At 39.6% G+C, this 15707-nt stretch overlaps 1 protein-coding gene across 3 annotated transcripts in view; it reads right to left on the bottom strand.

Moving 5' to 3' along the window:
• Myh10 (myosin heavy chain 10) overlaps nucleotides 1–15707 on the bottom strand; it is a 164288-nt gene that overhangs the window by 116131 nt on the left and 32450 nt on the right. For all 3 annotated transcript variants that reach the window (XM_045131555.1, XM_045131556.1, XM_045131554.1), the window contains exons 3-4: nucleotides 14218–14374; nucleotides 316–343 (exon numbers count right to left, since the gene is read on the bottom strand). In XM_045131555.1, coding sequence (XP_044987490.1) covers nucleotides 316–343; nucleotides 14218–14374 — 185 coding nt within the window. The remainder of the gene's footprint in view (nucleotides 1–315; nucleotides 344–14217; nucleotides 14375–15707) is intronic.

The following is a 15707-nucleotide window of genomic DNA, read 5'->3' as shown; positions in this document are numbered from 1 at the left end:
TGCCCTGTCATAAACTGATTTATTTAGCTACGAGTCTTAGTACCTAGCACACAGAACACAAGCCACCTAATGAAAAACTGTATATTGAATAAAAAGAACAAACAATGAAATGTACAGTAGCCTACACTTAGAAATATAAGTGTGAAAAGTTCGGTGTCATAACAGTAACACCAAATTTAAGTGACTTGTATAAACATAACTTAACTGCAATAGTCACATCCAACTCTTGCTCTATCCCACTCATTCCAAAGTATAAATTTCTACTTTCCACAAGAATAAAAAATAAAAAAGTCTAAAGATCCAACATTTACTTACGTGCAAAGAATTGACTGGTCCTCACGATCTATAAAATAGAACAAAACAAACAAAAAAGAATGACTATTTGCCTGGTTTTACATTTTTTGATATAATAAAGTTGAAGTCACAGCCTATAAAACATTAGTAACTTTCTTCTCAAGTCAAGATGAAATTGTCAAACTAATCACAGTCCTATATCTAACCAAGTTCACTCATTATCTCCTACAATTGTGCCAGACTCTCAAGGAGTTAATAAGGACCCACCCTCTACTCTTCACATTTTAGCCTAGATGACCTCGTATGCTCCATGAACCCTGACCCTCAATCACAGGTAGAAGTAAAATTCAACTGGAAAGTTTCATAAAAAATGTACTTTAGGGAAGAAAGGATTGAAAATCCTTCTTTAAATAAACTCTCAGGATTTGGAAACCATTGCTCTCAGAATGGTTTCAACGATACCCAAAGCCAGCAGAGATAAGCATCTTTGTTTTCCTACACATGTGGAGGAGTGTGTTCATATGTGTATGAGCACATGTGTGTGAGAGGACACATGTATGGAGAAGTCATCCTTAAGTAATATTCTTAGGGATGCCATCTATCTCCCATTTTTATGAGCAAGAGAAAGAGAATTGGTGTGCTAGGGCTCCCAGCCACTGCAACCGAACTCCAGACACGTGTGTCACCTTGTGCTCATGTGTGACCTTGCACTTGATTCACCTTGTGCATCTGGCTTACATGAGATCTGGGGAGTCACACATTGGTCCTTAGGCTTTGCAGGCAAATGCCTTAACTGCTAAGCCATCTCTCCAGTCCCCATCCATCTCTCTCTTTTAGAGGCAGGGTCTCTCATTGGACTAAAGCTTAATGATTAAGCTAGACTAGCTGGACAACATGCAGCAGGGCTTGTCTTGTCTTTGTCTCTTCAGACCTCAGATTACAGGTCTGCACCACTCTGCCCAACAAGGATGAACCCCTCCCCCCAGGTAGGGCCTCACTGCGGCCCAGGCTGACCTGGAATTCACTATGTAGTCTCAGGGTGGCCTAGAACTCATGGTGATCTGCCTACCTCTGCCTCCCAAGTTCTGGGATTAAAGTCATGTGTAATCACACCCACCTGACTAAAATGAACATTTTATATGATGCTTAACCACTGCCAAAATCTTATACCTGGGTTTTGTTTTTGTTTTGAGGTAGGGTCTCATGTAGCCCAACAAACTGTGGCCTAGATGATATTAAACCCCTGATCCTCCTGCTTCAACTTCCCAAGTTCTGGAATTACAGAATTGTGCCATCACACCCAGCAATAGCTATTATAACTTGAAATTGAGAAGGATTGTGTAGTGGGGCTTTGATTGCAAGCTTGATGGACTTTTGGGAAGTAACAGGATCTCAAGGATTATGACCTCATTAATAGATTGATCCCTTGATATAGCCAATAATATGATGGCATACCTGGGAGGTAGGATCTAGTTGGAGGGAAAAGGTCACAGGAAGTATGCCCTATAACGAAATACCTTGTCTTTGGCTCCTGCCTCTCTCTACCATGGCATGAGCTCCTAAGCTCTCCTCAGGCCCATACCAGTCATACAACTATGGCCTGAAAGTTCTGAAACTGAGCAAAATAAATCATTCCTTCTTTAAATTGTGTCTCTTGAGTATTTGTCACAATGACAAAAACCTAACAGAACGTACAATGATTATTTCTACCATGGTTTCATAATTGATATTTTTGAGACAAGCCCAACAGACTGTCTATTTTGTTTTTATGCCTGAGAGAGAATTGGTACACTAGGGCCTCCAGCCACTGCAATCAAACTCCAGATGTGTGTTCCCCCTTGTGCACAGGTGCAACCTTGTACTTGCATCACCTTATGCAACTGGCTTACATGGGACCTGAAGAATTGAACATGGGTCCTTAGGCTTCGTAGACAAGCGCCTTAACCACTAAGCCATCTCTCCAGCCCTATTCATTTTTTAAAATATTTATTTTCAAGGAGGAGAGGAGAGAAGAAACACACCAGGGCTTCTACCTACTGCAAATAAATTCCAATTGCATGTGCCACTTTTTGTATCTGGCTTTACTTGGGTACTGGAAAAATGCAGGCAAATACCTTAATTGTTGAGTCACCTATCCAGCCCTAATTAATTAATTAATTATTTTGGGGGGAGGTCAAGGTAGGGTCTCACTCTTGGTCAGGCTGACCTGGAATTCACTATGTAGTCTCTGGGAGACCTCAAACTCATTGTGATCCTCCTACCTATGCCTCCTGAGTGCTGGGATTAAAGGTGTTTGTCACCTTGCCTGGCTAATTATTTATTTTTAATAAAAGTGATTAATGATTTATTGTTTTCAAATTAAAAGAAAAGGTAAAATTTGAATCCACATCTGGCTTATTGACAAAGTTATTGGTGTAAGATGTAGGACTTTTAGTCACTTGCCAGTATTATTATCCCTATTGCACTGACAAGTTTAAGTAATCTCCCTAAGTAACACAGCTACTAAGGGCATGTAAGCTGTGATGAACACCTAGGCCTCCCTGCCTCCAGTGCCTGTGTTCTTAACAGTGTTCCCCCCTATCTGCTTGCTTGTCTGTGGTGGGGGCTACTGGGTACCCAATAAAGACCTCAAAGAAGTTCTGGCATAAATAACCTAAAAAGAGAGTAAGTCATCAAGGATGTGATACTCTTTTAATATACTACTACTAAAATAAACAAATATATTCACAAATCATATGTTTAAACTGAGTTGTACAAAGAACATATTATTGCCCTGCCTCTCAAGTTGCTTGGCAGTAAATGAGACATCTCTATCACACCTTCCACTTCTCAGGGAACATGAAGACTAGAGGGCAGAAAGAATGTAAGGGCCAGAGGATGGGAAGAATACTTTGAAACACTGTCTTCCACACATGAAGTGGCCATTGCATTCATAAGCTCACAGCAGTTATTACAAGATTAGGTCCATCAACATGGGTGATGAGGACTGACTAAAACCAAACGAAGGACATCAAAATAAAAGAAGGACTAGCCAAAAAGGAGTTCAGTGGAGGAAGAACAGGAATGGGAAGGGACAAAGAAATAGTAGTAGGAGGGTATTATGATCAAAATTCACCATGTACAAGTATGAAAATTGTCAATAAAGTTAAAAATATGTTTTTTAAGAAGACTGTGGTGGGGAAAGGGTATAAAGAAGGAGAGGGAGGGAGCAGGGGGAAAACAAAATTTGTTTGAAATACAACATAATGAAAGCTAATTCTTTTTTCTTCTTCTCTCTCCTTTTTTTTTTTTAAATGAGGCAAGCCCAACAGACTGGTCTTTTTTTTTATGCAAACGAGAGAGAGAGAGAGAGAGAGAGAGAGAGAGAAAGGATGGGGGAAGGGGGAGAAAACAGGCATGCTAGGGCCTCCAGCCACTACAATAGAACAGCAGACATGTGCACCACCTTGTGCACATGTATGACCTTGCACGTTTGCGTCACTTTGTGCATCTGGGAACTGTAGAGTCAAACACGGGTCCTTACGCTTCACAGGCAAGTGCCTTAGTTGCTAAGCTATCTCTCTACCCCAAAACTTAATTCTTTAATACTGAATAAATCATAAATAAATTTCAAAGAAGAATAAAAGACTGTACAAGAAACAATACAAGATAAATATAAATTTAGGATCTTTGCATACTCATTCTTTTTCATCAATATTTTATGTTTTTATGAGAGACAGAGAGAGAATTTTTCCTGGTATGCCAGGACCTCCAGCCACTACAATCGAACTCCAGATGTCTGTGCCACCTAGTGTTCATGTACAACCTTGTCTTCTTGCATCACCTGGCTTCAGGGGGACCTGGAGAATAGAACATAGGTACTCAGGCTATGCAGGCAAGTGCCTTAACCACTAAGCCATCTCTCCAGCCTGTGTATGCATTCTTAATATATGAACTTTCAGACCCTTAACTCTCTTGTTCTGAGCAATTTTTTTAACTTCTTAAATTATTTATTTATTTATTTGCCTGTGTGCGTGTGAGCATAACAGGGTCTTTTTTTGTCACTGCAAAGGAATGCCTGTCCAGATTTACATGGATGGCTAGAGAATTGAACTCAGGCTGGCAGGCTTTGCAAGCATGAGCCTTTAACCTTTGAACCAACTCCTCAGCTATCCCCCCCCAACCACCAGACTGAGCACTTTCTGTAGAACTCCATTATAGTATATTTTTGTTTTTTATTTTTAATGGCTGTTTTGAACTGGTTTCTAAATTAGACTCTCAGTTAATCTAGAACAGCTATCTTCTTGCATCTACACATGCTACAATCATTGTCTGAAATTGAAGAGCTACACAACAATTTATCTTCAGAGCTGGAGGCTTCCTTCCCTTACTCACCATTCATGCAGCAATCAACAACAAACTCTCTTCTAGCCAGACTCCTCCATTTACATGGCAATCTGACCTTAACTTTGGGCCTCAATTTCTCTATTAGTTAAATAAGAGGTATAGGCTTGACAACCTCCAGGATCCTCTCAACTCTGTTAATATTCTGCCCTTCCTCTTTGCTCAGTTTTGCAAAGTCCTTGAAGGACCAGGTGCAGCACTATGACAGTTCCTCGTGATCTTTAAACTCTGAAAACCCATCCAATGTAGCCAGACAAAACATTTAAATAGAAGAACAGAGAGCATGCAGCGGAAAACAGAAGAAAAGAAAAAGCAGAACTGGGTATGGTGGTGCACGCCTTTAATCTCAGCACTCCACTTGGTAGGCAGAGGTTGGAGGATCAACAGGAGTTAGAGGCCACCCTGAGAGTACATAGTGAATTCCAGGTCAGCCTGGGCTAGAGTGAAACCCTACCAAAACAAAAGCAAAATTCAATGAGCCTATGTGTTGAGAAGATTAATGGCACTGATAAACCTCTAGCCAAACTGACCAGGCAAAAGGAAAAAATGTCAGCAATTACTGATATTCTAATATTTGGAACAGAAATGTGAGTATCACTGTGTAATTTATAGATAAACTAAAAGAAAATTAAGAAAATGTCAGGATCCACTTCATACTAAAATATTTGACAACTCAGAAATAAGGGATCTTTTTTTTTTTAAGAGAGAGAAAATTGTCATGCCAGGACCTTAGCCACTGCAATCAAATGTCAGATGCCTGCGCCACCTAGTGGGCATGTGCAACCTTACACTTGTCTTACCTTTGTGCATCTGATATATGTGGGATCTGAAGAATAGAACATGGGTTCTTAGGCTTGTAGGCAAGTGCCTTAAACACTAAGCTATCTCTCCAGCCTGGGATCATTTCTTTATAAGAAACTCTCTTAAAGAAAAATAGTAACTGACTAGCTTATATCTACCAGAGGAATTGAATTTGTAATTAGAGTTCTTCCAATACAAAGCAGTGAAGTTTACAAACCCAGGAATAACATGAAGAAACAAATACCAATTTCCTCTTCAGGAAATTGAAGAGGAAGAACCATTTACTAACCTTTCCTAAGAGAATAGCCTTAGTTCAGTTTGATGCTAAAACTTTAAAAAAAAAAAAAAAGATACTGTAGTAGAACAAAACAATGTATAAAGATGGGCAAAAGCATAAAATTTCTTAACAACATGTTAATAAATAAAATCCAGCAATGTATAAAAAGTGAGACATATAATGAGGAACTGGTATTTGTCCTGGGCATATAAGGCTTCTTTAATACCCAAAAGGTAAGTAATTGAGTTCACTGTATCAACAGATCAAGAAAGAAAAGCCATGTGATCAGTGAATATAGACTCTGAAAACAAATCCAACATCCATTCATGACTTCAAAAAATAAAACCAGGGCTGGACAGATGGCCTAAGGACCCAGTCTCGATTCCCCAGTACCCATGTAAGCCAGATGCACAAGATGGCACACGTATCTAGAGTTTGTTTGCAGTGGCTGGGGGTCCTGGTGTGCCCATTCTCATTCTCTCTGTGTCTGCCTCTTTCTCCCTCCCTCTCTCTCAAATAAATAAATTAATTAAATTAAACTGAAATACTTAGTAAACTAGAATATAAAGCAACTTTTAACCTGACTAAGGTTACCTTCCCACAACAAAAAAACACCCTATAGCTAATATCATTTTTAATGATGAAAACCTGAAAATAATTTCTAATATCATGAAGAAGGTAAGAGTGTCTTTTCTCATCACTTCCACCGAACATCATAAATCAAGGGGTAGGGAAATGTTTTATCAGTTAATGGTGCTTACTTGCAAAGACTGTAGCCTGGGTTCAAATGCCCCAAACCTGCATAAAGCTAGGCACAAAAGTGGCACAAGCATCTGGCATTCCTTACGTCAAGCAACAAGAGACCCTGGCATACTCATACACACATGCAAATAAATATTTTTTAAAGCAAGAAGAAAAAATTAAAGGCATAGAAAATAACAGTTTCTATTTGAGAACTTACAAAAACAAAAGAAAACTTTTCCAGAGTAAGTTAGAGAAGGTCACAAGGTGAATACATACTTTTTAAAGTCCCATTTCTACATATTAATAGTGAACAAACAGAAACAGAAATTTCAAAAGTTAATTTAAAAATAAAAAACACAAGTTGGGCATGGTGGCGCATGCTTTTAATCCTAGCCCTTGGGTGGCAGAGGTAGGAGGATCGCTGTGAGTGTGAGACCACCCTGAGACTACATAATGAATTCCAGGTCAGCCTGGGCTAAAGAGAAACCCTACCTTGAAAAATCAAACAAACAAAGAATTAAAAATAAAAATGAAAAATGCATACAACATTTAGTTTTACTAAAGTATTTGTTATAATTAGGTATTAATCCAACAAAACATATACACAATCTGTATACTAAAAACAACTGAATACTTAAGAAAGATAGCAAAAAGAACATGTATACTAGACACACTATATAAACTATGTTCATGGAGTAGAGGACTCAATCTTATTAGTTCTATGAGCTATGACAATCTTAAAAGAACAGAAATAAAAGACAGTCACTATCTGATTTCAAGAGGTAAACTGCAGTTACTATAAGGAGATACTAATGAGGAACTAGACATTTAGATCAAGGGAGTCTTACACATGACCTCTGGTGATTTTCAACCAACATAGAAAGGCATATCACTGGAGACACAGTCTTCTTAATAGTGCTAAAATGACTCAGTAACTATATGAACCTCAATCCCTCAATCCACATCTTGTACCCTACATGCAAAATAACCTGAAATAGAGACTAGAAAGAAAGGAAAAAAAAAAAAAAACCTCTGCAAATAATTTCTCTAATATAGGACATGTACCTGCAAAGAACAGTTTCAACATTGTACAATAAGAAAACAAACTATCCACTTAAAAAGGATCAAAATATTTGTGTATCACCCAAGATGTATATGTCAAATAAGCATTAGGACGATGCCATTTAAAAGCACAATAAGCAGGGCATGGTGGCACATGCCTTTAATCCCAGCAATCTGGAGGCAGAGGTAGCAGAATGTGTGTTCAAGGCCAGTCTGGGACTACAGTGAGAACCCTACCTTGAAAAATAAAACATAACAAACAACAACAAAAGCCCAATGAGAAATGACAGGAAGCTGGGGCAAAGGATGTAGCTCAGTAATGATGTCTGTTGAGCCACAGTGAGGCTTAGGAACTACAAGCAAGGAAAGAAGTAAATGAACTGCTTGGGTGCTGGCAAAGGCAAAACCCAAGAGCAGTAAGCATAGTTTGGGGTGGGACACTCCAGAAAGGTGTCTAGTAGGTAAGGAACTGTAAGACTACCCCCTGCTCCCAAACTTGAAAACTTGTTAAACCCAGAGAAACAAATTACATAAAAAAGGAAATGTGACTTAAATAACTTCAATAAATGACTGAAGGAAAGATGCTAGTAGCTGAGCTTCTTCAGTAAAATTAGGGGAGTTCAGATGAGTTAAAAACTTCTGGGCTGGAGAGATGCCTTGGCGGTTAAGACATTTGCCTGCAAAGCCAAAGGACCCAGTTTGACTTCCCAATACCCATATAAGCCAGATGCACGTGTGGTACATGCATCTGGAGTTCATTTGCAGTGACTAGAGGCCCTGACACACACACCCATTCTCTCTCTGTCTCTAAATAAATAAATACTTCTAGAGCTGGAGAGATGGCTTAGCGGTTAAGCGCTTGCCTGTGAAGCCTAAGAACCCCGGTTCGAGGCTCGATTCTCCAGGACCCACGTTAGCCAGATGCACAAAAGGGGCACACACGTCTGGAGTTCGTTTGCAGTGGCCGGAAGCCCTCATGCGCCCATTCTCTCTCTCTTTCTTCCTCTCTCTGTTGCTGTCAAATAAATAAATAAAAATAAACAAAAAAAATTACAAAAATACTTCTAATTAAGAAAACCTCTAATACCAGAAGTAAAAGTGAGACAAAGAAAAATGACAGAAGCTTGCTCCTTATAAGTATGAAGAAGAAACAGACAATGTGATTTCCTGTAGAGAAAGGTCGGTGGTAGAACAGGCGTGTAACAAACCTTTACTGGGTATTTGTTGCTATTTCAAATCTCTTCGTTTAAGTTTAATAAAAATAATTGTTTCAAATTTCCTAGATAAATTAATTTTATTCACACATTTTTGACATTTTCATACGTGTATATAATGTTTTGATTTTATTCTCCCCAACTACTCTATCACCCTCTCTCTTTCCCATTAGCACTTTTGTTTTCCTCATTAATCCCCACCTTATTACCATTGGCTACACCACTGAAGAGCCTAATTCCACCTCTCCCAGAAACCATTAGCTGCCAGTAACTACCCTGGGAGGTACAGGGTCTCATATACCATTCCCTATTGATGGCAAAGTAGTGACAGGCTCAATCTTGTGCAGGAAAGACAGCTGCTGTGAATTCATGAATGTTAATGGAATAGTATCAGAAGACAGTGTTTCACAGTCCTCCTCCATGTTCTTGATCTTAACAATTTTTTTTTTATTTCCCTGATAAATTCTGATCTTGAAGCTCCATACATTATTTTGTATTGTTTAGTGGTCTACATCAAAATTTGTACCAAATTAGGACTGTGCTTTTGTTTGATAGGTAGTTGTCTTATATAAAAACTTTTGAATTTCAGCTTGCTAAAGTGTTAAATTACATCCTTCATATTCTTTGTATGTTTGTAGTGTGTATGTGAAGGCCAGAGATCAGTATCAGATGTCTTCCCCAAGTTCTCTCCATCTTCTTTTCATGAGTAGTCACTCACTGAACCTGGAGCTTACCAATTCATCTACATAAGGTAGCTAGGAAGCCCCAGGGATCCTCTTGCCTCTGCCTTCCCAGCACTGGGATTACAAGGCATAAGTTACAGGTTATTCTCAGCTTTTACATGGGTGCTAAGGAACAAACTCAGGTCCTCATGCCTATATGGCATGTGTACTTTACCCACTGAACCATCTCTCCAGTCTCCTTTATATTTTTATCCCCTACTTAACCTGTTACATTCTGAGAGAAGCATGTTCAGACTCCCTCTGTAATCTTAGTCCTCATTCTCTTCGTAAGTATTGGTTTAAAATATTTGATGTAATGACAATGGTGGATACAAAAGTATATTATAGGTTGCTATAGGAAAGTATCAGGGTTATCTCCTAGTAAGCTATTAGGGAGGCCTTAAGGTTCCCAAAACAATGCAGGCAATGCTCTTAGTTGTCTACCAGAACAAGATGGTAAGATTCTATAAGAAAAATAAGTAGATGGGTGTGGTGGTATATGCTTTCAATCTCAGCACATAGGAGGCAGAGGTAGAAGGATCACTGTGAGTTTGAAGCTAGCCAGGGGCTACAAAATGGGTTCCAGGTCAGCCTGGACTAGAGTGAAACCCTACAGTGAATCTCTCCTACCCAAAAAGTGAAACTAATGAAAAGAATTTAAAATGTCTTATCTGTTTCTTCTACAATTTCTATCTGCCATCTCCCTACTGCCATGTGTCTTAAGCTCCCCAAGAAAACAGCATTTCCAAGTTCCCACCCATTTTATCTACCTGCCTGCTGACAATATTTCAAAATCTGGCAATAAAAGAAGGGAAAAAAAAAAACTTTTTAAAAAACAGTAAAAGAAGGGGAAAAAAAAACTTTTTAAAAAACAGTAATGGGGCCGGGCATGGTGGCACACACCTTTAATCCCAGCACTTGGGAGGCAGAGGTAGGAGGATCGCTGAGAGTTCAAGGCTACCTTGAGACTACACAGTTAATTCCAGGTCAGCCTGGTCCAGAGTGAGACCCTACCTCGAAAAACCAAAAACAGTAATGGGAAAGACTGGCAAATATAATGCTCATGCTAGAAGTCTATAAAAAGTAAGGTAGGTGGGCTGGAGAGATGGCTTAGTGGTTAAGCGCTTGCCTGTGAAGCCTAAGGACCCTGGTTCGAGGCTCGGTTCCCCAGGTCCCACGTTAGCCAGATAGATGCACAAGGGGGCGCACGCGTCTGGAGTTTGTTTGCAGTGGCTGGAAGCCCTGGCGCGCCCATTCTCTCTCTCTCTCTCCATCTGTCTTTCTCTCTATGTCTGTCGCTCTCAAATAAATAAATAAAAAATGAACAAAAAAATTTAAAAAAAAAAAGTAAGGTAGGAGATACAGTTAATCTCAGAATAATCAACTCTGTGAGATTCCTAGAGGTGTGGTCAACCTCAGAGGTGAAGGAACAGGCAAGACCAGTCTTAGACAGCACTAGACACAAGAGGAGATAGTTTATTGATCTGTTTTGGAAAGCTGGGGCAGTTCTCTGAAATGAGAAGTCACCATCTAGGGAGTAGAGGAGCATACAAAGAGCCAGAGGTCCACCAGGTGTGATGGCGCACACCTTTAATCCCAGCACTCGGGAGGCAGAAGTAGGAGGATCACCATGAGTTCAAGGCCACCCTGAGATTACACAGTGAATTCAAGGTCAGCCTGGGCTAGAGTGAAACCCTACCTCCAAAAACCAAAAACCAAAAAAAAAAAAAAAAAGAGAGAGAGAGAGAAAGAGAGCGAGAGAGCGATTGAGCACAAGCCAGAGGTCCAAAGCACACACATGTCCAAAATATCGTTATGGAGAGGGGGGGTCAGTCATGACACAGACAGAATCAGATTCATGGTCATGAAATTATAGCTGGATCAATCTGCTCAGATGTGTGAGCGTAACTCCAGAAGTGTCAATAACCCAAATAAGGGTACCTAAAGAGACAAACAGCTCCATTCCCCTAGCATGGGAATTTTTCCAAAAAGTATCTTTAATAGAAGAGTTGGATAAATGGGCTACGGGAATACAGACAGAAGGCTACTGAAATGGAAGACCATAAACCTACCTATCTGAGGAAAAAAGAAAAGGGTGCATTGGCAATTACAGGGAGGACAGAACAAGAGGTCCTCCAGAGGGATATAACGGAGGCAAAGTGTGGCTCTGGGAGGACACTACAATAGAATTTCTGAGATATTATTTGAAAACCCAGACAATTCAACATGACAGCAAAGTCAACGTTACTATAGAGGTTAGTGGCACAGTGAGATAAAGGCACCGAATGATTCATGAAGAAATATGTATAATGGAACACGGGGTTACAGAAAGTCTTGAAGCACAGAAAACTGTGTTGGGGCACAGAGCCATCAAGCAACAAGAAAAGAAACTGAGAAGAAAGCTTTGGAAAGGAATGAAGAGAGGTGAAAGACACAGCTTTTCCAAGGGGTAAAGGAGAAAAGGCTTAGCAAATACATGGCAAGTAAAGACACAAACTTCATCTCCCAGGACACAGGGTTTGAATGATGAAACAATCTTCACTGAGTAGGCTCACACCCATGTTCAAGGGTGGAGGAAAAGCCTGGAGGAAATGAAAACACTGGATATCAGGGAAGAGAGCACATCAGAGAGCCAGTGCTATGTGAGACAAAAATAAAAAGGCAGAAAGCAGGGGGATCACAAGTTCAAGGTCATTCTTGGCTACATACTGAGTTTTAAGGTTAGTGTGGGCTACATTAAAACCTATCCCAGAAAGCCAAAACATAGAACAGGAGAAAGCAGAAGTGAAAAGGAAGAGAAGGGAAAAGAAGAGACAGGAGAGGAAGGGAGGGGAGTGATGCAGATGTAATATGATAGAACCAAACAGAACAAGACGTTTTGGGTTTCATTCTAAGACTAAAGGAAGATGGACTTAAAGATGGAGACTCAGGACTTAAATATACATGGCAGCCTAAAAAGATGGCCACTACAGTTACTGTTCTTCATAGCTAGATCAATAGAAGTTAGTAGCAATGCTGGTTACCTGCTACTGGCAGGAGGCCAGTTAGGCTAGATGGTATGAGCAGCAAAGGAAGAGGAGCTACATGGTGGTGAGCCTGGACTGTGGCAGGCTCTGGTGACCTCATATGATTATAGCGTGCAGCTCTCAATGTGGCTACATTTGATTTCTGAGGCTCAATACTATAGATGAGAAGTCCGTGATTTCTTTCCATGGGTGTCATCTGATTTTGAACTAACTGCCAAGTGATGTAAGATGCATCATCTTTCTGTATGCCTGCCTGGCAAGATTCTATCTGAGGACCTGGGAATTTCAGTAGCTCAGATGAGTTTTCCCACAAGTAGCACTTCTGGGGTGGAACCCAGAGTCTATATTGATTCTCCATGTTTCCTCCTCTCTCTCATAAGTTCTACACATAAGTTTTTGTTCTGTGTTCTAGTCTTCTAGTTTACTACTTTAGTTTCCAACTGGGTTAATACTGCTGTTCTAGGCTTTTACTGAACATGTGAATTTTGTGATCAAGTTTATGTCCAAGGAAATTCTGTTTACATCCATTCATTCAATAAAGACTGAGCTAGCAGGGCTGGAGAGATGGCTTAGCGGTTAAGCGCTTGTCTGTGAAGCCTAAGGACCCCGGTTCGAGGCTAGGTTCCCCAGGTCCCACGTTAGCCAGATGCACAAGGGGGCGCACGCGTCTGGAGTTCGTTTGCAGAGGCTGGAAGCCCTGGCGTGCCCATTCTCTCTCTCTCTCCTTCTATCTGTCTTTCTCTCTGTGTCTGTCACTCTCAAAAAAAAAAAAAAAAAAAAAAAAGACTGAGCTAGCAGTAGATGACAACTACTCTGCATTATATTGGTATAGTATCCCGGCAAGTCCAAGTGTAAGAAAAAATTAAGTTTTCTTAAAAACAAACCTTTCAACTTATCAACACATTTGAAAATGTAGAATGCATGCCCAAAAAATTATGCATGGCATGAAACTAGGATGATTGCTAATTAATGAAAAGACACCTGCTGCACCACCAGCTTCTTATGTTAACCTGGGAATCCACATTCAGGTTCTCATGCTTTCATAGTAAGCACTTTACTGACTAAGCCATCTGCCTAGCCCTAGATTTTTTTTTTCTAATACAAGCACACGTGTGGATGTGTGGTATGTGCACATGTATGCACCCTTGCAGAACTCCATATGCTCATTTGGGGTGAGGATTGCTTGCCTGTGGTGACCAGAGTGGAAGTCTCGATGCCCCACTCCATTGCACTTCCACCTGGTCTTGTTTAGAGCCAGTCTCTTTTTAATGTTTTTAGAGTTTGTGGGGCTCCAAAGAGTCTCAGGACTCTACTCCCCTGCAGCCACACCCGGCTGTTTATGTGGGATCTGAAGATTTGGATTATCAGGTCTGTTCAGCCCCTCATGCTTGCGCAGGAAGCACACTTAACAGCTAGGCCATCCCTCCAGCTCCCTAGATGCTTTTTAATAAATTTATCATGTTATTTAATAAATTTAAAATTTATATGAAGTCTTGTTATGAAGAAACAAACATTCTAGCTTCCTACAGAAAATGGTCACACTGTCTATTTTAATCTATAACTTTCCTATAGTAAACATTACTTTTTAATTTCTTTAAAAGGAAAATTAAAACCTTTGTCAAACATACTGAGAAACTAAAAGTCACTAAATTATATCTAAGAACTGAGTGTTTTCCATGGACACTCCCATTTACCTTGAAGCATGCATCTGTAAGCAGACTCAGATATGGCATAGATGTGTGGCGGCATTTCATGACGTTTCTTTCCTCTGTACATTTCAATAATATTCTCAGAGTAAATTGGTAAGTTCTTGTAAGGATTTATGACTACACAGAAGAGTCCAGAGTAAGTCTAGAATAAAAATAAATACAGGGGTTAAGAAACAAACAGGAAAAAAGAAAAGCAAAACAAAAATCTCACTTCATTTATCAGTCAGGGTCCAATCAGGAGACAGAAACATCAAGCCAAACAAGGGATCTATTTTTTTGTTTTGTTTTGTTTTTCAAGGTAGGGTCTCACTCTGGCCCAGGCTGACCTGGAATTCACTATGTAGACTCAGGGTGGTCTTGAACTCACGGTAATCCTCCTACCTCTGACTCCTGAGTGCTAGGATTAAAGGCGTGTACCACCATGTGCGGCTTAAACAAGAGCTCTTTATTCTTCAGATAATCTCTTCCTTAAATTATCACATAAGGCCAATTTTCTACTATTAATTCCAAGTTGTTTTCATAAGTAGAGTTTATTAAGTGACAGTGTCTTGAACTTGATTTCTTCTTTTTGTTTTCTTTTTTTTTTTTAGAGAGAGAGAAAATTGGTGCACCAGGGCCTCAGCCACTACAATCGAACTCCAGATGCTTGCACATGTGCGACTTTGTGCTTGTATCTGTGTGTCTGGCTTATGTGGGATCTGGAGAGACTGAACACGGGTCCTTAGGCTTCTCAAGCAAACGCCTTAACCACTAAGCCATCTCTCCAGCCCCTGGACTTCATTTCAGTAAAATACACCCATTGGCAAAATTTAAAAAATTGCATGTTTTATGACTTCAACAAGGTTGCCTTTTCACATTTATTCTCTCATTAGTAAATACATTATAAAAAGCCAATTAATGTAGTTTCAGTTCCCATATTGCAATAAATCTTAAAGAATATATCACATGTCAAGTTTGGGTTCAGTGCCAAAGAACAATGTTCACAATGATCAGAAAAAGTTACTAAAATACACCTATATACCTTTTTTTTTTTTTTCAAACATCTACATAAGGATTTTCTTCAAAGAACCTCAAAGCAACTTATTACAACAAACTGAATGCAGAAGCAGACAGGAGACTTCAACTGTCTTTTATGAAGATAAAGAGTTTTACCAAAAAAAAAAAAAAAAAAAGTTTTTACACTTCAGCTCTTGTTTTGATTTTTTTTTTCATAAAAAGAACATATTGGGCTGGAGAGATATGTGAGTAGCTAAAGGCACTTGCTTGCAAAGCCTCCTGTTACAGGATCGATTTTCTGGTGCCCATGTAATGCCAAACGCACAAAGTGGCACATACACCTGGGGTTCATGTACTGGCAAGAGACCATGGTACACCCATTTTCTCTCTGTGTGTTTCTCTTTCAATTAAATAAATGAAAATAGAAAACAAAATAACAATTTGCTATGAGTTTATTTTACTATAAAATGAGATAATAA

Source organism: Jaculus jaculus, chromosome 12, assembly GCF_020740685.1.
Source record: "Jaculus jaculus isolate mJacJac1 chromosome 12, mJacJac1.mat.Y.cur, whole genome shotgun sequence".
Classification (NCBI taxonomy): Eukaryota; Metazoa; Chordata; class Mammalia; order Rodentia; family Dipodidae; genus Jaculus; species Jaculus jaculus.
Note: the sequence above shows the minus strand (reverse complement) of the source record. Positions and strands in the feature narration are given on the sequence as shown.